At 40.0% G+C, this 25,799-nt stretch overlaps 1 protein-coding gene across 1 annotated transcript in view; it reads left to right on the top strand.

The window, feature by feature from the left end:
• The window catches only part of CCDC102B (coiled-coil domain containing 102B), a 354,221-nt gene that overhangs the window by 187,351 nt on the left and 141,071 nt on the right, over positions 1–25,799 (top strand). The window contains 1 exon segment of the mRNA XM_030552669.1: positions 8,195–8,365. Within this exon segment, the coding sequence (XP_030408529.1) occupies positions 8,195–8,365 (171 nt within the window).

Raw genomic sequence — 25,799 nt, 5'->3', positions numbered from 1 at the left:
AGACTGTGATATTATATTATAAAAAACTGCCGTGATATGAACACCTGCATGTATGTGGATCCACCACTACTGACAAACCCTGAAAAAGATATGAACCAGACAGACACAAGAGAAGGTGCTTAGGCCTCAATGACCCTATTCAGGTGCAAATATCTGGGCCAATAGATGAGCTTCCCTTTGAAAACCAATTTAGCTAACTCCTCTGAAGGATGGGAGAAAGGTAGGAGCAGTGGAAACTTGCCAGGAATACAACAAGAGAACAGTGACCAGGAGAGGTTTAAATCAAGGAACATACAGCAATAGGCGACCCAGACAGCTAGAGACAGCATGGGACAGGAGAGAGAAAGTTCAGAGAAGCTGGGTAAGAGGCTTCAGGAGGAAGAGGTCACACACCATGTAGCAGTCTTATGGGTCAGGAGTTTCTAATAGCTTTCCTGAGCCCAGATGGGCCCCAGGACTCTGGACAACCCAAGGGACTTAGACCTCAGCCCAAAAAATGCACTGGAATGGTAAGGGAGGGACATGCCTTTAGTGTTTATTGTTTTGTATGATTTGTACACTCTTGCGCTTTGTATGATTAAACATAAAGGTTATGAGTGTGTGTTGACTGCTTCACAACTGCTTTTTGCCCCTGAGAAAGCTGAACTATAAACCAGAAGCTTAACACCTTCTGGGTGAAGACAACTATGTTCAAGTAACTGGGGTATCTATGAGGTAAGTACTGGTCCTAGGGCTTATTACAGGTGGGCTGGGGAGCCCCATTTCTGAGAGTCAGTGCCCAGGAAATATGCCAGAGAAGCCAAATAAGGAACCAGCTTGCGGAGGCTTTAGAAGCTTGGCACAGCAATCCTAGTAGGTGAACAAAAGTGAGCACTTGCTAGGATCTCTGACGCCCTCTTGGGTGGTGAGACTTTGTCTGGGCCATCAGGGGAAAGAAAACCCTTCTCCTCTTTAAGGCTTGCCCTGTCCACCTTTTTTTTAGTGGATGTTAGAAATAATCCAGTATGGATACAAAATCCAATCCTCTCCATGACCACTCTAACTTTCTGTTCCCCATCTCTTTTTCTCAGAGGTCCCTCTCATAAAGAGAGTGTAAGATACTATCATTGCCAATAAAACGTCTTTCCCTTTGGCCTCTTTACAACACCAACTCTTCCCCGAGTGCCTGGTGGGCAGCATGCCTTATGCACCAGTGAAATTTTTGCTTATGTGTAGCTGGCTGCTTAGGATTGCAGTGGAAAGTTTGGGAAAAGAACCTGTTTAAGCAAGAGTACACTCATTCTCAGACACTCTGTTGGCAAGTATTAGCTCTCTGAGATTGGTGTTTGGATCATCCAATGTATCTTGTGACTACTCAAGATCTTATAAGATTCACAAAGTCTACTAAAATATACTGATAGTTCACTCTGCAAAAGCAGAACAAGTGTCTCAGCCAGTCAGTATCCCGAAGTCACTTTGTGTTTGTCTACAGAACAACATTGATGATTTTAAATCACTGTAGCTGATACCCGAGTTATACCATTTTTAGCCAGTGATAATTAGTTTACACATTTTTGGGGAGGGAAATGGAAAAATAAAGGTTTTGAGAGCAATGGAAAGAGACTAGCTTCTTAAAAGCATTACCTGACATTGTTTTGTATCTTTTAACATCCAGGATTCATTGGAAGAAGTTTAGTGAACAAAACAACAAGAACCTTTATTTGATCATTACCTCCTTATGTTGGATTCTAATCACTAGCTTCTTGGCCTTTTATCTGCATCTCAGACTTTGGATGGCTTCCAGTTACATCTGCACGCAAAGTTAGAAACCAGTGATTTTTAGATATCTGAGGTAAAAATGAAGGCAACTGTGTAAAACACCAAACAGAAACAGCAGCATATGGTACATGCCACTAAAGGACTTTTAATAATCAACTGTAACATTCATACCCTGAGAACAGGCATATTTTGTGGGGCTTTACAAAAGCAATAATATTAGTCACCAACCTCAGAAATGGTATATTTTAATAAAGAATATGACATAGCTGATATCAGAGTCCTGCTGTCAGTGTCAGAGGACTCCTGTACTTATCAGAGATGCCTTTTCATCTCTGGCACCACAATGAGTCTGAATAAGAATAGGCTAACCTGGCACCTACTTGCTAGCATCTGGGGAAGAAAATTACAGTGGATTGATTCAAAAAGGGAAGTGATGTGTTCTAATTGGACAAATAACATGATGTTAACAGCATGCTTTTTAGGGGAGGAGGAAGAGCTATAATAGTAAGCTGTCAAGAGAAAAGACAGCACTTATTAACTACATGATCAGTCAACTCACACTGGCTTTATGCATAACTCTGGGAAAAGCTAGTTTACAGTGGGCATGTTCAGCTATTGCCATCGTCATTTGCACACTAAAAATTTGACACTTAGGCACGTCTACATTACTAAGTTATGTTGGCCTACATTACATCATGCCACTGTTAATACATCTCTTGTGAGTGTGAATATTTAGTTCCTTGTGTCAGCGGTGTGCATCCTCACCAGGAGCACTTCTTCTGATGCAGAGTGGTAAGCTCAGAGAGCTGATAGGTAAGGTCCCATGGGAATCAAGACTGAGGGGAAAAACAACTGAGGAGAGTTGGCAGTTTTTCAAAGGGACGTTATTAAGGGCCCAAAAGCAAGCTATTCTGATGGTTAGGAAAGATAGAAAATGTGGCAAAAGACCACCTTGGCTTAACCACGAGATCTTGCGTGACCTACAAAATAAAAAGGCGTCATATAAAAAATGGAAACTAGATCAGATTACATAGGACGAATATAGGCAAATAACACAGGAATGCAGAGGCAAGATTAGAAAGGCAAAGGCACAAAATGAGCTCAAACTAGCTATGGGAATAAAGGGAAACAAGAAGACTTTTTATCAGTACATTAGAAGCAAGAGGAAGACCAAGGACAGGGTAGACCCACTGCTCAGTGAGAAGGGGGAAACAGTAACAGGAGACTTGGAAATGGTAGAGATGCTTAATGACTTCTTTGTTTCAGTCTTCACTGAGAAGTCTGAAGGAATGTCTAATATAGTGAATGCTTACGGGAAGAGGGTAGGTTTAGAAGAGAAAATAAGAAAAGAGCAAGTAAAAAATCACTTAGAAAAGTTAGATGCCTGTAAGTCACCAGGGCCTGATGAAATGCATCCTAGAATACTCAAGGAGTTAATAGAGGAGGTATCTGAGCCTCTAGCTATTATCTTTGGGAAATCATGGGAGACGGGGGAGATTCCAGAAGACTGGAAGGGGGCAAATATAGTGCCCATCTATAAAAAGGGAAATAAAAACAACCCAGGAAACTATAGACCAGTTAGTTTAACTTCTGTGCCAGGGAAGATAATGGAGCAGGTAATTAAAGAAATCATCTGCAAACACTTGGAAGGTGGTAAGGTGATAGGGAATAGCCAGCATGGATTTGTAAAGAACAAATCATGTCAAACTAAACTGATAGCATTCTTTGATAGGATAACAAGCCTTGTGGATAAGGGAGAAGTGGTGGATGTGATATACCTAGACTTTAGTAAGGCATTTGATACGGTCTCGCATGATATTCTTATAGATAAACTAGGAAAGTACAATTTAGATGGGGCTACTATAAGGTGGGTGCATAACTGGCTGGATAACCGTATTCAGAGAGTAGTTATTAATGGCTCCCAATCCTGCTTAAAAGGTATAACAAGTGGGGTTCTGCAGGGGTCTGTTTTGGGACCGGCTCTCTTCAATATCTTCATCAACGATTTAGATGTTGGCATAGAAAGTACGCTTATTAAGTTTGCGGACGATACCAAACTGGGAGGGATTGCAACTGCTTTGGAGAACAGGGTCAAAATTCAAAATGATCTGGATAAATTGGAGAAATGGCCTGAGGTAAACAGGATGAAGTTCAATAAAGATAAATGCAAAGTGCTCCACTTAGGAAGGAACAATCAGTTTCACACATACAGAATGGGAAGAGACTGTCTAGGAAGGAGTATGGCAGAAAGAGATCTAGGGCTGATAGTAGACCACAAGCTTAATATGAGTCAACAGTGTGATACTGTTGCAAAAAAAGCAAACGTGATTCTGGGATGCATTAACAAGTGTGTTGTAAACAAGACACGAGAAGTCATTCTTCCACTTTACTCTGCACTGGTTAGGCCTCAACTGGAGTATTGTGTCCAGTTCTGGGCACCGCATTTCAAGAAAGATGTGGAGAAATTGGAGAGGGTCCAGAGAAGAGCAACGAGAATGATTAAAGGTCTTGAGAACATGACCTATGAAGGAAGGCTGAAGGAATTGGGTTTGTTTAGTTTGGAAAAGAGAAGACTGAGAGGGGACATGATAGCAGTTTTCAGGTATCTAAAAGGGTGTCATCAGGAGGAGGGACAGAACTTGTTCACCTTAGCCTCCAATGATAGAACAAGAAGCAATGGGCTTGAACTGCAGCAAGGGAGATTTAGGTTGGACATTAGGAAAAAGTTCCTAACTGTCAGGGTAGTTAAACACTGGAATAGATTGCCTAGGGAAGTTGTGGAATCTCCATCTCTGGAGATATTTAAGAGTAGGTTAGATAAATGTCTATTAGGGATGGTCTAGACAGTATTTGGTCCTGCCATGAGGGTAGGGGACTGGACTCGATGACCTCTCGAGGTCCCTTCCAGTCCTAGAGTCTATGAGTCTGAGTGCAGTGGACCATGGGTAGGTATCCCGTTGTGCAATTCATCACCATCCAGTGCAGGGTCTTTTGGGAAGTTCCTGCAGAAACAAGTCGCGCAGGGGTGACTGGGAGCATGGGGTCAACTTCTCATAATGCAATGTTCTCCGTCCCATGATTTCATCTAGAGTTCATAATTTGTGTGCCTTCTTTTCAAAATTCGCACAAACCCATGTGTCTCTCCTTGCTGCCCACCATCTTTACCAGAAGATTCGGCAATGTGCCATACATAATGAATGGTTTTACAGCAATGGGTTGCCATATTGCGATGGGGTGATGGATGGTGTATACATCCCTATTTTGGCACTGGATCACCTTGTCCCTGAGTACATCATCAGCAAGAGCTACTTTTCTATGATTATGCAAGCATTGGTGGATCACCGGGGACACTTTACCGACATCAGTGTGGGTTGGTCAGAGAAGATGCATGATGCATGCATCTTAAGAACTCAGGATTATTCAGAAAGCTGCAAGCAGGGACTTTCTTTCCTGAGCAGTGGATTACCATTGGGAATGTTGAAATGTCAATAGTGATCCTCAGTGACCCAGCCTAGCCCTTGCTCCCATGGTTCATGAAGACGTACACTGGATACTTTGACAGCACTAAGGAGTGCTTCAGCTACAGGCTCAGCAGGTGTAGAATGACAGTTAAATATGCCTTTGGTCATTTGAAGGGTTGCCGGCATTGTTTACTTATAAGATTGGACCGCAGTGAGAAAAACATCCCAATGCCCTGCATAATATCTATGAACCAAAAGAGGAAAAGTTTCCACCAGGTTGGAAGTAGTGCAGCTGTCAGCTTAATTTGAACAGTCAGACACAAGGTTTAGTAGAAGAGATCATTGCAGAGCTACACAGCTCAGGGAGTCTTTGAAAGACCATTTTAATAGTGAGCCAGACTAGTGAGTGTTGTAGAAATGTGCTCTACCTGGCCCTGTTCTTTTGCAACCTGATATGAATCTTGTAGTGATTGCTGTGCATGTAGGAATATTACATTGTCAATGCACCTATTAATATTTTTTGTGAGTGGTATTATGAATAGTGCGACACAGTGCAGTAACAGATAATTGGTTGCTGTTAGACCTGCTCAGCAACAGCCAGCATATGCTAGGAACTAATTCAGAATAAAATTATATTTTTTGGAACAAAATTAATCTTTAACATGAACCAAGCAATTAAAAAAAATTAAAACTTAATAAATTAAAGGAACAGAACTTACGAAGGGGAAAGAACAGTCATTTCCATTTCAGGTAATATACACCAACCGTGGTTTTTGCTTTAAAAGGTGCCGAGGAGAGGAGGCTGAATTCACAATAATGACTAGGGCGGTCAGTGTAGGGCAATGTGGGACAGCTACTGGAGGACAGTAATGGTTGACATAAGTAATGCAATGTCTACACTCTCACTGTATTGACCTAAGTATATTGACCATGACTCTATGCCACTCATGAAGGTCATATTATTAAATCTGCATAGTGAGGCACTTATGTTGGCAGAAGCGAAATGTAAGTGAAGACACATCCACAGCTAGGCTGATGTAAGCTGTCTTGTGTCCATCTAACTGTGTAATATAGACCAGGCCTTACTCTTACAGGAATAAATTGGGAACCAGGGAGGCAGGAGAGTATAGTAGTTGAAGCAGATGCTTAGGTCTTGTGGAATTTAAAAACAAAACAAAACTATAAATGCTAATTACATTAAAATATTCATAGGGCTTCTGATTTTCTGTTTTTACCAATAAACACCAATATAGCACCCCCAATAAGAGAACATCTTTTTTTTTCTTATCCAATAAATGCCAGAAAAACACAGAAAGTGCTTAATCGTATTTAAGGGCTTATCTACATGGATCAGTAATGAAAACCATGAGGGTATGATTTCGGAAGCACACTAATGTGTTGCACATTAATTGGTCCATGTAGACCCTGCTAGTGTGTACCGAAGGTTACCTAGTGAACTTTAATGTAGTGCTGGTTGAGACAGTAATACATTAAAGCACACTAGGGAAGTGTGAGGGGGGAGGGATAGCTCAGTGGTTTGAGCATTGGCCTGCTAAACCCAGCATTGTGAGTTTAAGCCTTAAGGGAGCCACTTAGGGATCTGGGGCAAAATCAGTACTTAGTCCTGCTAGCAAAGGCAGGGGCTGGACTCAATGATCTTTCATGGTCCCTTCCAGTTCTATGAGATAGGTATATCTCCATATATTATTATTATTATCAAAAGATTACTTATGACAGTATAGGTGAGTGTAATGAGTAATGTATAGAATATACATTACTCATTCCAGTGTATATAAAGAGAGAGCCCTCAAAAGCCCAAATTAACCACAAAAATGGAATTAATAAACACCAAAAAACCAGAAGCCCTAATGTTCAGTATAGATGATCAAACCAAAGACTAGATGCCAACTAGTGTCCTGAGTTTCAGTTGATGATTCAAATTTCTTCACAATCTACTTAGGCAACAATGTACTTTTACTTAAATTATAAGGTGTTCAGGGTAGGAACTGTCTTTCTTTTTATTTGTATTGTGCTTTACACAGTGGGGCTGGGGACTTCAGGCACTACCGCAATACAAATTAGTAATAATAACAATAATCTGTTTATATTCAATTTCTTATTCCAAACAAGGTAGCTCTTATATACACTGCTACTTTCAAATGTAAAACATTTTGTCTTGACTACACTAACTTTCACAACTAGTTGCATCTCCCTGCTATCACTTTGGTTTTCACACTCTTAAGATTTTTGATCAAATGATTATTACCTTAGCACAGAGGATAGAGGTTAACAAGTTATGAAAATGTGTATTTAATTTAAGAGTTGGCAAGAGAAAAACAAGTATGAACAGATTTGTTTTACTTTTTAAAATGTTCCAGAAACAGATTAAATTTATTTTAATATTTGTTTCATCTACCTTGAAATGAGAACTGAAAGGGCTTTGATAAATGGTTTGCAAGCTTCACCAGTTTAACTGTAACAATCTCTGTCTTTTGATAAAATGTCATGTAATTTTCCACAGCAATTCTCCTCAGACAGTCACAGATAGCCCTGACATTTCTCACAGTTCTCTACTGAAGGGACTATTTTCTTCCACAGTGGCGGCACATTGCAGTCACAATGTTGTGATAAAAGACCTTGGACCAGATTCTCAACTGGTGTACATTTTTATAGCTCCATTGGTGTCGATGGTGATAAAAAGGCAATTTACACCAGCTGAGGATCTGCCCACCTATATTTTTTGTTAAGTAATGTGAATAGGTCCCTACACTTTTAAGTTCACCTGAAAATGCGAAATTGTTCTTGTTAGAATAAACATTAACTGGAATACACTTAACCAAATTTTTTTTTTATAAGCAAGACTTTCAACGACCATAGCAGGCTCCCTATAGAAAGCTTTCTTTAAGAACATTTCTAAGCTGTTTCAGTGCCCAACTGTATTTTAGTATCTGAATGGTATTGTTTTTCTTTAAAAGGAGCTCATTGAGCTGCAGCATGCACACCACAAGCTAAACAAGCAGTATCATGATAAAGTGGCGGAACTGATGCATGCAAACAAGAGAGTGGAACAACATGAGGATGAGGTTAAGAAGCTGAGAAGTCGGGTGGAAGATCTAAAAAGAGGGCTAAACCAGGCAGAGGATAAGGTATTTAAACTTTTAATTTGTTAAAAGAATCTGTTGTCACTTACGGTTTATTCACATATTCAAGAGCAATACTGTAAATGCATTTATATATTGTAGAGTTATGTGTTTATGATCCTAGGACTGCAATCTTTGACATTAGACATAGAATTTGACCTCTTTAGTCCCTTTGTTCATTATCCTGCCAATATAAGATTGTTTCTGAAGATTTTATGTCTCTATAAATCTAATACCCCCCCCAATTTATCTTGCTACTGAATATGCCAACTAGGTTGTTGTTAGACAATTTGGACAAAATGTGTGTGTGCGTGTGTAATATATAAATATAAAAAGAGCTCATTAATTAACTAATTTTTCAACATTCCTATGAGTACAGATTATTTTAACTCATAACAGCATAAAATTCTGCTGCTTTTGCCAAACACTTTCTATTGGGTACAAAACCCAATTTAATCTGTTTCATTATCAATTACCTTTAAACATCTTAGCCCTGGTCTACACTACAGGATTAGATCAAATTTAGCTGCATTAGGTAGATTTTATAATGAATGCGTCTACACAAGCAACCCCATTCCGTCGACCTAAAGGGATCTTAAAATTGACTTATGTACTCCACCCTGGCGAGGGGAATAGCGCTTAAATCAACCTTGCTGGGTCAAATTTGGGGTAGTGTGGATGTAAATTGACATTATTGGCCTCCAAGAGCTATCCCAGAGTGCTCCAATGTGACCACTCTGGACAGCACTTTCAACTCTGATGCACTAGCCAGGTACACAGGAAAAGCCCCGGGAGCTTTTGAATTTCATTTCCTGTTTGGTCAGTGTGGTGAGCTCAGCACCACAGGTGACCATGAAGTCCCACCAGAATCACAAACGAGCTCCAGCATGGAGCAAATGGGAGACACTGGATCTCATTGGTGTCTGGGGAGAAGAATCTATGCAGGCAGAACTCCGATCAAAAAGAAGAAATGGTAATGTATATGCCAAAATCGCACAGGGCATGATGGACAAAGTCTACAACAGGGACACACAGCATTGTCGTGTGAAAGTCAAGGGGCTCAGACAAGCCTACCAAAAGACAAAGGAGGCAAACGGTTGCTCTGGGTCAGAGCCCCATACATGCTGCTTCTATGATCCGCTGCATGGCATTCTAGGGGGGGAACCTACTACTACCCCACCATAGTCCATAGACACCTGCAAGAGGGAAGTCTCACGCAACATGGAGGAGGATTTTGTGGATGAGGAAGATGAGGAGGAAGAGAATGTGCAACAGGCAAGCAGTGAATCCCTTCTCCCTGGCAGCCAGGATGTTTTCATCACGCTGGAGCCAATACCCTCCCAGTGCGGGATCCCCAACCCTGAAGGTGAAGAAGGGCCCTCTGGTGAGTGCACATTTGTAACTACAGTACAGGGTTTAAAAGCAATAGTGTTTAATGTTTGAGTTGCTCTGAAGACTTGGGATGCAGCTACTGGAAAAGTCTGTTAATGTGTCTGGGGATGGAGTGGGAATCCTCCAGGGACATCTCCATGAAGCTCTCCTGGAGGTACTCTGAAAGCCTTTGCAGAAGGTTTCTGGGGAGGGCAGCCTTATTTTGTCCTCCACGGTAGGACACTTTACCATGCCAAGCCAGTAGCAAGTAGTCTGGAATTATTGCAGCACAAAGCATAGCAGCGAATGGTCCTGGGTTTTGGTTGCTTTCAAGCAACATTCGGTCTATATCTTTCTGTGTTAGCCGCAGGAGAGTGATATCATTCATGGTCACCTGGTTGAAATAGGGGAAATTTTGTAAGGCAACAGTAAAAGGACCCCATTCATGCCGGGCTGTTTGCAATTAGCTAAAAGGGATCATCCCTGAGAATAGCCACGCTTCAAGGGGGGGCGGGGTGTGAAGGGCTCATCGCAAATAGCTACACGGAAGGGGAGGAGTGAAGGGATCATCCCAAATAGCTACGGGGATGGGTGGAGGCAAGTGTATGCTGCACATCAACCGGAAAACTGCAGCTCCTCCTTTTAAATGGCAAACCTAACTGGCATTGCTTGCTATGGGGAAGGAGATTGCTGCAGTTTGAAAATATTTCCACATATTATGAAGGCGTTAGAAGCCAGATCTGCATATCCTTTGGCTTACTTTGGTTGCCTGGAAGTTGAATTCTGTTGCCCAGTCGTGTGTGATATTTCACTATATCAGCGGGCGCTCAATATAAAAGGCAAAATATGACCTTGTATCTAAAGCACATGTGCTGTCTGCTGTGAATTGCTTGATTCACTGTGAAAGAGTCTCCCTTTTGTTCTCAGAAATGTATCATCTTAAATTTTACTCTCCCTTTTTATCTCCCCCCAGCCGCAAATGTTTCTATGCTCCCCCTATCATCTCCATCCCTGAGGTTATTGCAGATTAGGTGAAAAAAACGCACTCGCAATGACATGTTTTCCAAGCTCATGCAGTCCTCTTGCACTGATAGAGGACAGCTGAATGCATGGAGGCATTCAGTGGCAGAGTCCAGGAAAGCATTAAGTGAGCGCGATGAGCAGAGGCAGTATGGAATGCTGAGGCTAATAGGGGAGCAGACAGACATGCTCAGGCATCTGGTGGAGCTGCAGAAAAGCCAACAAGAGCACAGACCATCGCTGCATCCACTGTACAACCACCTGTCCTCCTCCCCAAGTTCCATATCCTCCTCACCCAGATGCCCAAGAACGGGGTGGGGCGAGGCTCCAGGCACCCAGCCACTGCAATCCAGAGGATGGCCTAAGCAATGGAAGGCTGTCATTCAAACAGTTTTGATTTGTAGTGTGGCTACAATAAGCAATATGGCCTTGTCCTTCCCTCTTCCACCACCCCACCCTACCCCACCAGGGATAACTTATCAGTTATCTCCCTTTTTTTTAATTAATAAAGGAAGAATGTATGGTTTCAAAACAATAGTGACTTTATTTCCTTTGCCAGCTGTGATCGAAGGGGGGAGGGTGGTTGGCTTACAGGGAGCTAAAATCAGCAAAAGGGGTGGGTTTGCATCAAGGAGAAACACACACAGCTGTCACACTGTAGCCTGGCCAGTTATGAAACTGGTTTCCAAAGCCCCTCTGATGTGCAGAGTGCCTACCTGTGTTCTTCTAATTGTCCTGGTGTCTGGCTGTTCAAAATTGGCAGCCAGGCGATTGGCTTCAACCTCCCACCCCACTATAAACCTCTCCTGCTTACTCTCACAGATATTATGGAGCACACAGTAAGCAGTAATAACAATGGAAATATTGGTTGTGCTGAGGTCTAACCTAGTCAGCAAACAGCGCCAGCGAGCTTTTAAATGTCCAAATGCACATTCTACCACCATTCTGCACTTGCTCAACCTATAGTTGAACTGCATCTTATTACTGTCCAGGTTGCCTGTGTATGGCTTCATGAGCCATTGGAGCAAGGGGTAGGCTGGGTCTCTGAAGATAACTATTGGCATTTCAACATCCCCAACAGTAAGTTTCTGGTCTGGGAAGTAAGTCCCTTCTTGCAGCTGCTCAAACAGCCCAGGGTTCCTAAAGATGCGAGCGTCATGCATCTTTCCCGGCCATCCCACGTTGATGTCGGTGAAATGTCCCTTGTGATCCCGCAGTGCTTGCAGCACCATTGAGAAGTACTCTTCATGGTTTATGTACTGGTTGGCAAGGTGGTCCGGTGCCAAGATAGGGATATGAGTTCCGTCTATCGTCCCACCACAGTTAGGGAATCCCATTGCAGCAAAGCCATCCACTGTGACCTGCACATTTCCCAGAGTCACTACCCTTGATAGAAGAACATCAGAGATTGCACTGGCTGCTTGAATCACAGCAGTCCCCACAGTAGATTTGCCCACTCCAAATTGATTCCCAATTGACCGGTAGCAGTGAGGCATTGCAAGCTTCCACAGGGCTATCGCCACTTGCTTCTCAACAGTCAGGGCAGCTCTCATCTTGGTATTCCTGCACTTCAGGGCAGGGGAAAGCAACTCACAGAGTTCCAGGAAAGTGGCCTTACTCATGCAAAAGTTTTGCAGCCACTGGGAATCATCCCAGACCCACAACACTATTCGGTCCCACCAGTCTGTGCTTGTTTGCTGGGCCCAGAATTGGCATTCCACTGTATCAACCAGCCCCACTGCCGCCATGAGGTCCCAATTACCACAGCCCATGCTTTCAGGAACGTCTGTGTCCATGTCCTGATCACAATCGTCCTCGTGCTGCCATCTCTTAGCCAGGTTCTTCACATACTGAAGTATAATGCACAAGGTGTTTACAATGCTCGCAACAGCAGCGGTGAGCTGACCAGGCTCCATGCTTGCCATGCTATGGCATCTGCATGTGTAACCCAGACAAAAAGGTGAGGAATGATTGTCTGCAGTTGCTTTCAGGGAGGGAGGGAGGGAGGGGAGAGTGACATGTACCCAAAACCACACGTGAAAATATTTTTGCTGCATCAGGCATTGGGAGCGTCACACATAATTCCAATGGACAGCAGAGACTGCGGGAACTGTGGGATAGCTTCCCACAGTGCACTACTCTGAGAGTCGATGCTAGCCACGGTAGTGAGGATGCACTCCGTCGACTTAATGCACTTAGTGCGGACATACACAATCAACTGTATAAAATCGATGTCTAAAAATCAACTTCTATAAAACCGACCTAATTTTGTAGTGTAGACATACCCTTAGACTACTTTAGATTCAAGATCATTGCTGATGGTTAATTGTATGCTGGCTGCAAAATATCCATTTCAGGGGCTGTCAATTGGACTTGTTTCCTCCTCTCCTCCATCCCAAAAAAACTTCAACCAGCACCAAATGTGTTTTCCTCCTTGCCCTGATTACCTTTCAGTTTTTTAAAAAAATTCATTCTGAAAATAACTTAACTTCAAGATTTTCTTCCCACCGACCTGGAAAAGAGGATCCCTTATCTGAGACAAGTGATTATTATAATTGCTTTATGCTACAGAGGTATCTTGCACTACTGAAGTGACATAATTTCCCTGCTCACGTTGGGTACATTGATGCTGAAATAAAAGACTCGCAGCATTGCTGCAGCTGGCCTGGGTCACTGACTTGGCCTCAAGGGGCTTGGGCTGCAGGCTATACAACAGTAATGTAGGTGTTTGGATGCGGGTGGGATCCTGGACTCTAGACTGTGAGTGAGGAGAGTCCAGAGCTTGGGCTCCAGCCTGAGCCTGAATGTCAACACTGAAATTTTTAGACCTGCAGCCTGAGCCCTGTGAGCTTGAGTTAGCTGACCTGAGCTCTGAGGCTCCCTGTTGCATTGTTTTTATCATAGTGTAGATGTGCCCATTCTCCCTGAGTGTTTTGTGATGGAGAAAAATGAATCTTCAGCCACCTTTTGAAGCTCATGCAGCAGGAAAGAAAGTCCTCCTTTTTCATCCATGTGATATAATGATACTGCCTGAAGGCCTGTACCTAACATTTAGTAGTGGAATTTCCTATTTCTTCCAATTATCAGCCTTTTCAGATAATTCTAGCCATATATATAGAGAAAGGATCTGTATTTTCAAAAGTGACTAATGAATTTGGGTAAACCAATTTTCAGATGCTCAGCTTGAAACACCTAAAAATAATTAATTTGATGGTTATTGAAAATGAGGAAATAATACCTTTGGCATAGCAAGTGCCAGGTAAGTATATATAAGATTCCTCAATACACAGCTTCGTGTGTGGTCAGGATGGTGACTGGCCAGATTTTGATGCAGTATATTTGATAATCCAACTTTTTTTGTTAAGATATGTAGTCTATGCCCAGTTGTCTTTTAATCTTGCTGTTATTAGTCAGGATCGTAGGATAAGTACTATGTCCATTAACAAGTATCTCTAGAATTAGACTCTTAGTTTATTACTTTGCTTTTGTTTGTTGCAGACTCCCAATACAGCAAGACACCTCTCATGCCCTTAAGTTAGAAGAGTTACTTTTGCATTAGTGGCTGCAGCTCACTGATCCAATTTCTGTTTGATTTCAGAGCCAATCACTGACATACTAGGAGAAAGGGAAGTGAAGAAAAACAAAGCTGGTAAAACAAAGAGTCCAAGAAAATATCTTTATAAATAAAATACATTCTGTTGGGAACTGTATGTTTAGGAATTTGGCAGTGGCACATGAAAACTTTCACTCATAACCTCAGTTGATACTAGGAACACAAACATCACTGCCATCTGACAGGTTAGCTGATTATTTGAAATTAATTGATATCAGCCCAGTTCCTGTTAGACAGGGTATAAGAATCACACACTCCTAATTAAAACTAATTGGCACTCCTGTTAGAAGTGACAACAGAGGGGTTAAGTAAGGAGAGAACAGCCATAAGGACAAAACTACCTAACTTTTTACTCTAAAAGTGGCCTCAGAAAACATACAGGTTGGTGGATGCCTTAGAGGAAACTTGCACTGCAGCCACCCATCTTAAACCTGGTCTTTAAAGAAATTGGAGATTTCTATTTCCTTGGTGTCAGTCCATCACCCAGTTCACCATTGTAACTCATAGAGACTTCTCTGGCAGTTGTACTTTATAATTGGGAGCTACAGTTAGGTTTTTTTTAGGGTTATCAGCAGAACAAAGAAAATAATCCTTGCCAGCAGTAGGCTGGAACTAACAATATTGCCAGGCAAGTAATACCAAAAAGCACGTTAAGGAACCTCTCATACTGCGTAGGATATAGGAGCTCCCCTAACGTCTAGAGAGCTGCTCTTAGTGCAATACTGTTAGTGTGGTAATCATACAGGTAATATTTTTATTATTATTAATATCTTCTTGTTTAAGAGGAAAAGGATATGTGCTGTGTTTTCAGCGAAATTATCAGATTTACAGTTACTTATGTTTTCTCTCCTAATACATCAGCTTAACTATGATTTAGCAAAAGAATGAAGATTTTCTTTAGTTAAGTGCTGTCTGAGGAAGATTATATTAGCATTTAGGTTTCTTCTTTTATTCTGAACACTCAGATTTAGATTAATATACTGCTGCATTCAGTACTCAAAATAATTGGGTTTGTGACACAATAGGCAAAATATCTTTAACCAACTTCAAAAATAGTTTGTTGTTTTCTGTGCTCTATTGGCAGGACCTTATCAATGTATTCAAGGTGAAATGTTCATCATGATTATTTCTATTCTTGAGCCCACATGAAAATGGAAAGTTTTCATTTTCTCTGACTCTGCTGTTTTTTTTAAATGTATTTTATGATCGACATTATTTTTTGCTCATGCACTTAATTCATTTATAGCTGAAGTGTATTGTAACAGAATTTGAAAGGATATCTGAAAACATATTAGACATTGCCTTTAATAATCCACAAATCTAATTTATATATATTAATGCAGCAACTTGAGCTGCTGCCAGATTTACTCATTATTTTATGTAATACTTAGGACAAGTTGTTAAACCAATATGGGCTTTCAGAAAAGACAAGAATAAAGATAATGTCTTTACAGAGCTGATTATAAACTCTTTACTGGTTTGCCTAAAATAAGAGGTATTTTATTTCTTCAATTTTGGAATTCTTCAGTAAAACAAATAAAACCCTGTGTGGTGGTAGGCACACGTCATTTAACTTCACTAGTGAAATTCTGAGTTACAGGATCTAGAACAATGGGTACTGGTCCATGACTGGAGTTCCTGGGTGTTGCTGCAATACAAATAAATAATATCACTTTGTTTCTCTCAAAGCAATCACTGGGAATACTGATGGTCGTGACATTCTGCTACTTTCTCAGTTCTGCAGTATTTTGTTAACAATTAAAATTGTTCTGTTATAATAATGAAAAAAAAGTAGATAGGAGGTACAGAAAATGATGAGTAAATCTGACAGCAGTTCTAACCAGTCTAGTATACATAATCTACTAGGTTTGTTTGGGATAAAAGGAATTTTTATCGATAAGGTGTTATTTCTTGCATATTCTTCAATAAATGTACAATAGTCCCTTAAACATGGGGGGGAGGGGAGTTTTCAGAAAGGTAGAAAGAGATTCCTATTATTGGTGGAATGAGCTCAAATAAATATTTGTTTCTCCTTAAAAATATATTTAATGGAATATTGTATGTGCATTGCGCAATACATAAGAAATAACACCTTATATTGATAAATAATTCCGTTATCCCAAACAAACCTAGTAGATTATGCATACTAGAACTGGAAAATGGAGTTCTCTCCATGGAAAATGTTGATTTTTTTGGTAACTCCCCCCCCATGGATGTATTTTGATTAGGAATAATATTTCCCTACCTCTCAGGAGTGTTGTGAGGCTAATTTCATTAATATATGTGACATGCTGAAATACTCTGCGGATGTGGCTATAAAAAAAAAATCTAGTTTTCAGTTTTGAAACAACTTTTCATTTTGAAATTTAAGCTAACAGAAAAATCAAAACATATTTCAAAACTATCAAAATGGAATATTTCAGTTGACCTACACAGACTTTTAAAAACTTTTTCAGTCTGATTTTTTTTCCCAACTTTTCATCCCAATTTGAGATGGGAATTTTTCTTTGAAATCTTGAAAATTTTCACAGGATGGTATAACTACTTCCCAACTAGCTCTGATAATAGCCATGCAAATGAAAATGTTTGTTTATACTTGTTTCATTGGCATATAATTAAATGAATATATTGATGATTACAATGTTTTTCTTTCATTAATAGTTTCTGAAACTTAATCTGTGCAGCTGGCATTGTTTTGGAAGGTCATTTTTATTTCCAAGATGGTTGTACTATATTGTTTTTCCTTGGAAATAAAATGACTAATTCAATCATACCCAATTCAAGAGTTACAAAATGCTTCAAATACTTACCGGTAACAATGCCAGTTCACTAGCTCCTTGTCATTACTGTAGTTTTTAAAATATTGTGATATTATCTTTTTTGTGGAAAAAACTTTTGATAATAGGAAAGTGTACACCATAGTTTCAAATAATGGACATCAGTCTAGGTTGGAATTTTCAAAAGAACTTCCTTGAGCACTCATACAAATCCCATTTGTAAACATGCATACTTGAAGACAAAGTGAAGAAACTCTATATACAACTGTAATTTAGATGATATTTTCAGTTCTTGTTACAATGTTTGTGCTCTTTCCTCTTTAAGAATATACAATATCATAGTTTTGTCATCAGACATGAACTACTTAGCATTGCTTTGCAGTCCTATAGCCTGGTATCTTTCCTCTGAGCGTAATGATGAGTGAATCTCAAAAGGGTTGGTTCAGATAAGCATCTCAAAATTGTTTTTCCATATCTGACTCGAGGGATTTCCTCTTCTTCCTACATGTTATTGCCAGACATTGCATATCCAGTAGGCCTTGCTTAGTTGCTTTTCACTAGTGAAAAGATCCTTTCAAAGCATGCATGGAGACATGAGTCCCTTCCATAGGTAACTAGCCGTATGGAGAGATTCAGAAATTTCTTCTTGCCCCACTTCTTTTTAAATCTAGTGATGCTTTGCATTTTTGCTGTGAGTTGAAGTACAGAGTGAGAAAACCTAGTTCCTGCTGCGAACCCTCACTTCCCATGAGATTTTGTTTCTAGGAAGCCCCATACATGTGACACAACTCAAGGGAAAGCTGCCAAGACAGTAGCATTAACTGACAAGAAACATGTCCAGAAGAGGTACTGTAACAAATTTAATTCTATGAATTATGAACTCTAGTGGGGAAAAAAGCCTTAAATCATTTAATCAAAGTCAAGCTAAGAAGTATTTGCTACATGCTGGAAATTTACTTGAATTTTATTATGAGAACTAGACTTTTCATGATTATTTTTTCTTTACCACCCAAGATAGTTTTGTTTTTAAGTTTGTAGTGATATGAAAAGATACTGGGAAACTCTGAAGGGACTATTCTGAACAGGATAGTAGTTTCTCTTAGCTTGAGTTTCCATGGTTAGTTGTTTCCCAAAACCCCAAGGAGCCTGGAGAGGGGATAGACTTGGCTTCACTTTGTTCTTATTGGTTTGGTTTTGTTCACTCGCTGCTATTTCCCTTTTCTTTACAATACAGAAAATGTTAGGCAACAGCAATGCTTAATAATGGTCTTGTTCTGAGTCTTAAAAGACATCAAGTATCAGAGGGCTAGCCGTGTTAGTCTGGATCTGTAAAAGCAACAAATAAGCCTGTGGCACCTTCTAGACTAACAGACATGTTGGAGCATGAGCTTTCGTGGGTGAATACCCACTTCGTCAGATGTACATGCATCTGATGAAGTGGGTATTCGCCCACGAAAGCTCATGCTCCAAAACGTCTGTTAGTCTATAAGGTGCAACAGGATTCTTTGCTGCTTTTAAAAGACATCTTCAGTCTGATGACAGGATTGATAAGCATGATATTAGATAAACCTACCCCCCTTATGATTTAGCAGAGAGCAACAAATCAAAATGACAGTAGGACGAAGTGGTGAGATGTGAAGAATTTAAAATACATGAAAAATAAGAAGACATTATACTTGGAGTGAATGTTTAGTTGGCATTTTAGACTGGAAAAATATAGATCTAATGTTTGTTAATTCAATCATATTAGCTCTGGTGAAGGCCAAATCACTGTTATGCTAATGTGTTGATATGTGACCAACATGGAATTAAATTAAAAAATACTTAATACCACTGCAGTGGCATCAGTCATTAGTGATTTCTGTTGGAATTGCATGGTGTGCAATGCAGCAGAAACCGCTAACACAGTCGAGTGCATTCAGACTTTTGTTAAGCACATTTGCAACTCACACTTCCTTTAAACAGTGGCATCGATCCCACATTTTGTTTGCTGTTGTAACAGCTACAGAAAACATACAAAACCCCCCAGCAAAATCCACTAGGGAAAGAATACCTGGAAAAGCTGAGTATGAGACAGGGGAAGGATACGTTGTTTGCCCATGTTAAACAAAACAAAACAAAAGAAAACAAAGTCTTACTACTTCAGTGAGAAGCTTCTAGAACCTCTGTGTTTTGGAGCAAGGGCTTGAAATCAGGGAGGTTGCTCTAATGCCAAGGAAGTGCATTGGCTTTTCGTAGGGAAAAAATGCACAGATTTGGTCAAATTATATGCATCTGAAAAATCTCAGTTCATTCATGCCCTGGTAATTTCTCAGGTAAATTCTCTGAAGATGCTGTTTATATTGAGCATGCTCCTATCTTGGGTTGCAAGGCTTGAGCAGGACTTTCTCTGCAATTGCCGCTGCTGGCTTTTCGGGGTCACTGTGTTACTGGACACAGGAATGAAGAGCAGGGAGACTCTTTTCTGTATGCTCTCAGTGCTCCCCCTGCTGGTCTACAGGCAGCATGAAGATGGAATCTGCCTGATTTGATTGCAAAGGCTGCAAGAACAGGAAGGTGGGTGGATGGGGAAGACAGAGGAAGTAGATGGGAGGCAGACTGGAAATAGCTGAGCAAGGATACAGGGGCAGAGATCCTGTGGGCAAAAGGGGAAGGGAAGGAAAGAGAACACTAGTAATGGAAAAGAAGACTTGGATTAAATGAGGAATGGGGCGAGGGGGAGAGAACCACATGGACTGGTTGAGAAAAGTGCCTGCAGGGAAACTGAGGTGAGGAGTTCCAGAAGTCAAACTAAAACTGGTAACTGGAGTGAAGGAAAGAATGAGAGTTAGATGGGGAGCCTGTAGGTGGAGACAGGGACTGGCTAGGTGAGCAGACTGTGATAAGGAGCCAAAGGGGGTTGGGGTGAGCAGGACAAGGTGAGGCTGGATGGGATGGGACAGAAGTCTCTGGAGCCATTAGAACACGCTATCTTCCAGAACCTATAACTGAATCCAAGATTCCTGAGTCTCTATATTTCTCTGTCAGCAACTCTGTGAAACCCACTGGCAAAATTTTCACTTTCCCTTTTAGTGCCTCGTCCACGTAGAGAATGCCAATCTCTGCTGGCGATCAGTTATGCAGTTAGCTCAAGTGGCAGAGGTCTGTACTGAGGATCTAAATGTTTCAACCCTGCTGATAACTCATGTGGATGTCAATATGTTTCCACATGAGAAATTATTGATTTTTCAGGTTTTTTAAAAATACTTTAAAAATTACACACACACACACACACACACACACACACACACACACACACACACACACACACACACACACACACACCACTTATGTTAAAAGAATTTTTAGTTTGCAAAGTCAAGCACTCAAAAGTTAGGGAATGCCAGTGCAACCTTAATTTGGTGCCTTTTGATATGCATTATGATACATACTTTAATTACATGCTCAAATGTTGTTTTCCAAAGGAAAAACTCAAGGAATTTTTATTTTTCTATTCCCCCACCCCTTCCCCCATGTCTGCCTCAATCTGGACTATATTGTAATAACCTTAGTAATTGGGAATACTTCCTAATTATTTATTTATATATTCAATTATATAATTATATCCCAGGTTTAAAAGGGGAAATTTTGCTTTCCTGAGTTAATATTCTCATCAGACCTGAGACCTAATTGCACTGCTAATTCCATAGAAGCATTGCACCCATGCAAATGGGCTTGAATGTTGCTTATGGGTTAGCAATGAGATCAGGCTATGAGAAATTGGAGTTTGTCAGAATGCAAACATTTTTAGGCCTTCAAATCCTTGAGAAGTGCTTCTCGCACAAAAATTCAATAAACCTTTTTAACCAAACTTGGAAGAGTTTACACAGCTCTCTCAGTTCTATTTATTTCATTAAGCCATGCTGACCCTAGTAACAAAGCTGTTGTCTCAGTACCAGAGACTTCAGCTAACTAGATTACCTGTTTCTGTGAAAAGATGTATTTTTCAAATGTCATGTCAAAGGGTTGAGTTGTTGTGTGACTTTCTTAAATCACAACTGAACTCAAAGTTTTCACTTGAACAAAACTCTAGTCCAGAGTGTTTTTAGATTCATGCACTCTCAGAGCTTTCTATGCTCTTTTTTTCACAATTCAGTGTTGGTTATCTAGGCACAGGAGGTTTTGGAGGAGCATTTATTTTTCAAGAGCTAGGAACTTTCATCCGTCTGTCAGGAGGCCCTGCTACAGTTAGTCAAATTTAGTCAAATTCAAAGATGGGATTCAAATTGGGTATTTTTATTCATAGGAAAATGTCCTTACTGCCAGTTTCAGATTTGCCAAATTAGACAGAGGGAACACACTTACTGATAACCAAGATTCTACTACATTTGCCAGAACCTATCAATCTGTTTGCCCATGTTCTGACCTGTTAAGCAATGTTAATTAAAAAATCAACAACAATGTTCTTTAACCAACTTTAAGATGTAGGTGGGTGCAGAAAGAAATTAATCACTGATTCTTTGGTCCTTTTATGGGTAAAAAAGGTGTGGCTCTTTTGAATGAAAATAGCCCAAAGAGGAAGGAAATTACAAGTAGTCCCTGTAGTGTTGTCTAGAATGTGAAAGAAGGGATGCAAAACATATCATATCATTGCTGCATTTTTAGGCCTGGCCTCTGGAACCATCTTTAAAAAATTAACAAATACATACACACACACACACACACACACACACGAAAGAAAATAACAGATACATGTTTTTAAAACTAAAAAAAAATGATTACGCTGTTTCCTGTATTTGCACCATTGGTGAACTGGTGCTGCCATAAAGCATAATAAAGGTATTTGTGACTTGACATTTACTTCCATTTTAAAATGGCAATAACTGTTTGTTTCAGAATTTTGCTTTTCTATATCTGCCACTTTTTGGAATTTCAAGTATGTAGTTTTTTATTTTATGATACCGGTCTTTGGAAGAAGCATATGGAATGGTATCTGAGTGATTACTCTAGTTGTACCAGCTATAATACTATATTTTGCTTAGGAGTATTCTGTGACAAGTCCACTAGAATGATCATCGAAAGCAACCACACAGATTTATTATTGTTTTGGGAGAAGCGTCTATAGAGGGAATATGATTATCATTCTTCTCACTGTTTTCTCTAATTCTTTTCAGTAGGTGGTTAGAGTATAATAATACAGCACATGAATGCACTGGGCTGTCTATAAAAGTAGCTGAGCAGTCTAAGCCTGCCAGATTTAAAAGTTTTGTCACTTGGGCTAATAAAGAACAGACACCATCCTAGTCCCATGTCACAAACATCTTTCTGTATAACATATTGATCATATACTGAAAAAGGCTAAGGAAATCTAATGAGGTATATCATGCAGAAGAACAGCTAAATGCAGTAGCACCAAAGGTCTCCCTAGCGCATACTAATCCTTTCAAAAAGGAAACATTGCCGATGTAGCCTCTCACTCTCAGAACAATCTGTTCTTCTTTCCCACCTACAGGGATTTAGAAAAAAATTTAGGTGCAATAAAGGTTCCAAGAGATCCTTCCCTGCTGCTCGGACCAATTATTTGACTATAATCAGTAGGGTAAAGTCAAAACTGAAGATGTCCAAACTTTCAGAAACAAACAAGAAGGTTTCAGGCACCACTACAAATTACATTTGATTTGTAGCAAATAATTCTGTAGGTCAGAAATAGGGATTCATTGGGCATGTCTAAACTAAAGTTAGACTCCTATGGCTGGCCCATGGCAGCTGACTCGGGCTCGGGCTAAAGGGCTGTTTAACTATGTTATAGACATTTAGGCTCAGGCTGGAGTGTCCTAGAGCTTGGGCTACACCCTTAGCCCAAAACGTCTACACTGCAATTAAACAACCATAGCTGGAGCCCTGCAAGGCCTGCGTGAGTGTGTAATTGCAGCGTAGACATAATGTAAACATAGAAAACAATGGGTATCACCTGAATCAGGCCAGAAAGTAGAGCCAGAAAGTTTCAGTTCCCCTCCCCTATTACAGGCTTAATTTTCCAGACAGAACTGATTTTGCATGAGATGTAAGGATGAAACAAGACCATGTCATCTATAAAACACAAGTTTTTATTATTCACAGCAAGGAAGAAAAACATACAGAATTGTGGCAGATATAAGAACTAGTAATTTTCTTAACACAATCAGATGCAGTAATGCAGGAAGATACTTTTCTTCCATACCTTAAAATGTACATGGAGATTAAATGCATACTTCTGTGTGACCAAGACATGGAAGATTGAAATAAATTGCATCCAAATCTCAATTTAAGTCCACAGAAGGAGACATCTGCTAAGAAGAAGGAAGGTCCTTTGTCTTGCTTTCCCTGTTGATTTCCATCTAGAGCAGATTGAATATTAATGAAAATGGTTTAACACATTTCAGTCTTTTTTGTAATAAATCATTAAACACACACTTTTAGAATTATTTATCCAGCTCTACACATACTCATAGATATTCTTTGAGGCTGTCCCCTTATTTCAAGGGAAGAAAAATGTGCATGTTTGCCTATGCTTAAGTAAATGAAGTGATGAGTTACATTCAATAAAAGGGAGGGAAACATACAGGAATGTTGTGTTTATATTGTGAGCTCATAAATTAGGGCCTGAGACTGCTAAACAATGGAAATTGAGGGCTTTCAGTACCTTGTATGTTTGGGCCTCTCAGCTATGAACTTCTTTGGGCAGGGACCATGCCTTCTTCAGTGTCACATACAGCTCCAAGCACATGGTCTGACCTTAGCAAAGAGCTAATACAAATTAATCAGCATATGTATCCCTAGCTTTAAACTGTCAGTATAACAAATTGTCAGTATTTCCCTTTAAATAAACATAACCAAATAAAAATTAATCTGTTTTTTATTCCTCAGGGAATTATGCCACATATCACTTGAACACCTTTTGGAGGTACCACTTCCCAGAACAAATAACAAAATCATGACTGAGAGTGATGTGGGGGGAGGAAGGAAGAGATTTGTAATCTTTGCCAATGACCAAATTCAAGGGCAGTAAACAAGCATTCCAATTTTCTATCATCCACTTTTTAAAATTTTGTGTGTGTGTGTGTGTGTGTAATACATGAGTGAGTTTTAAGGTTAAGCATTTTTAGAACACAGGTGGTGTCCTAGTGGACAAATTTTTCACTGATTAGTTACTTCAGCATTCCAAATAGTAGCTTAGTTGTTTGTGTGTGGTTCTTGTTACTTTGTTGTTTTTTTGTTGTGGTTGGAGAACTCTCTTTAATCTAAAATCTTCATCTAAGAGCCTCTAAAATGCAGGAAATTATGCCTGGTTTTACTAATTTTTCAATGAGAAAGGTGCCACCTCTCTTCCCTCAAATTAAATTTGCCTTGCTTACGCACTTTTTTCTGTTGAGCAATTAGCCTTCTAAAGGAGGGATAGAAACAATGGCTAGGATTTAAGATGAAAACACCAAGAAACGATGGTCCTGGGAAGTACAGTAATACTGAGAGTGATTGAATAATGTAACCAAATTAAATTTTTGGATACATATCATAAAACATTCCTAATGGTAAGATATTGCAGACTATGGAGGACCGTGTTGCCTAGTGGATAAAGTATTAGACTAGACCTCAGAAATCTGGGTTCTGCTCTCTGGTGGCCTCCTGTGTGACTTTGAACAAGTCATTTCACTGCTCTGTGACTCTGTTTCCCTACCTGTAAAATGGGGATAATGATGCATCAACACCTTATGGTTTACTGGTTAAAAGTGTTATATAAAAGTGAGGTGTAATTAAAAAAAATTATATGGAATGGTTTAAGGGAACTGGTGAAAGATCAATTTTAAAACAATTAAACATAGTTCCTTCGATACACAGTGTGTACACTGCACTTACAGGGACACAGACTTAATAACAGGCAGATAGCACTGGGTTAACCCATGAGGGGCCCTAAAAGTGAACACAAGTAGGTTGTACTTGATGCATTGGAGAAGGGGGAGCTGGATGCATCATTTTGACTGATGTGGGAATTAAACTGATGTATCTGAGTTCAGAAGTGAACCAGTGGCATGCATCTTTTAATGGACTTTGCCTCAGGTGTTTACGTCTCACCTGGTATTTTTTAAAACTGTGAATCAATCACAAATACGTTGTATTTCAGATGTGATATGATGGATTTTGTTCTAGTCTGGCAGGCAGTATCCTCAGCCACTTACTGTGGCAATTTGAGTTTCTTAGAATTTAGGAAAGTGGAAGCATTTCTGCAAGTGTCAGCTGTTTAAAGATAGCGTATTGATTGTTTTGATGGCAAAAGTATATTAATCCTTCTTTGGAAGAGGCACAAAACCAAGGTCCTGACCGCTGTCATTAAGTTCCCTTGCACTAGGAATTTAACCAGCTTGAGCCAAATTCTGCCATTGATTTTAGTGCGATTATATAGATATAACCGAAGGCAGAATTTGCCCTGTGGTATCCAGGCCTTCTAAACTGGGTAATTACATTCTGCCTAACTAATTCCTGCTACAGTTTCAGTTCAGTCTTCACTATTCTTCCTTTCCTCCCTTGCTATTCATTTTTCACTCAGGAGGTGACTGCGCTTCCGTGGTGCGTCAACATGAAGTGATCTCTTGCTATAGTTTCTATAGCATTGTTTATGACTTGTATTACAGTAATATACTGTATA

This window comes from Gopherus evgoodei, chromosome 2 (genome assembly GCF_007399415.2).
Source record: "Gopherus evgoodei ecotype Sinaloan lineage chromosome 2, rGopEvg1_v1.p, whole genome shotgun sequence".
Classification (NCBI taxonomy): domain Eukaryota; kingdom Metazoa; phylum Chordata; order Testudines; family Testudinidae; genus Gopherus; species Gopherus evgoodei.
Note: the sequence above shows the minus strand (reverse complement) of the source record. Positions and strands in the feature narration are given on the sequence as shown.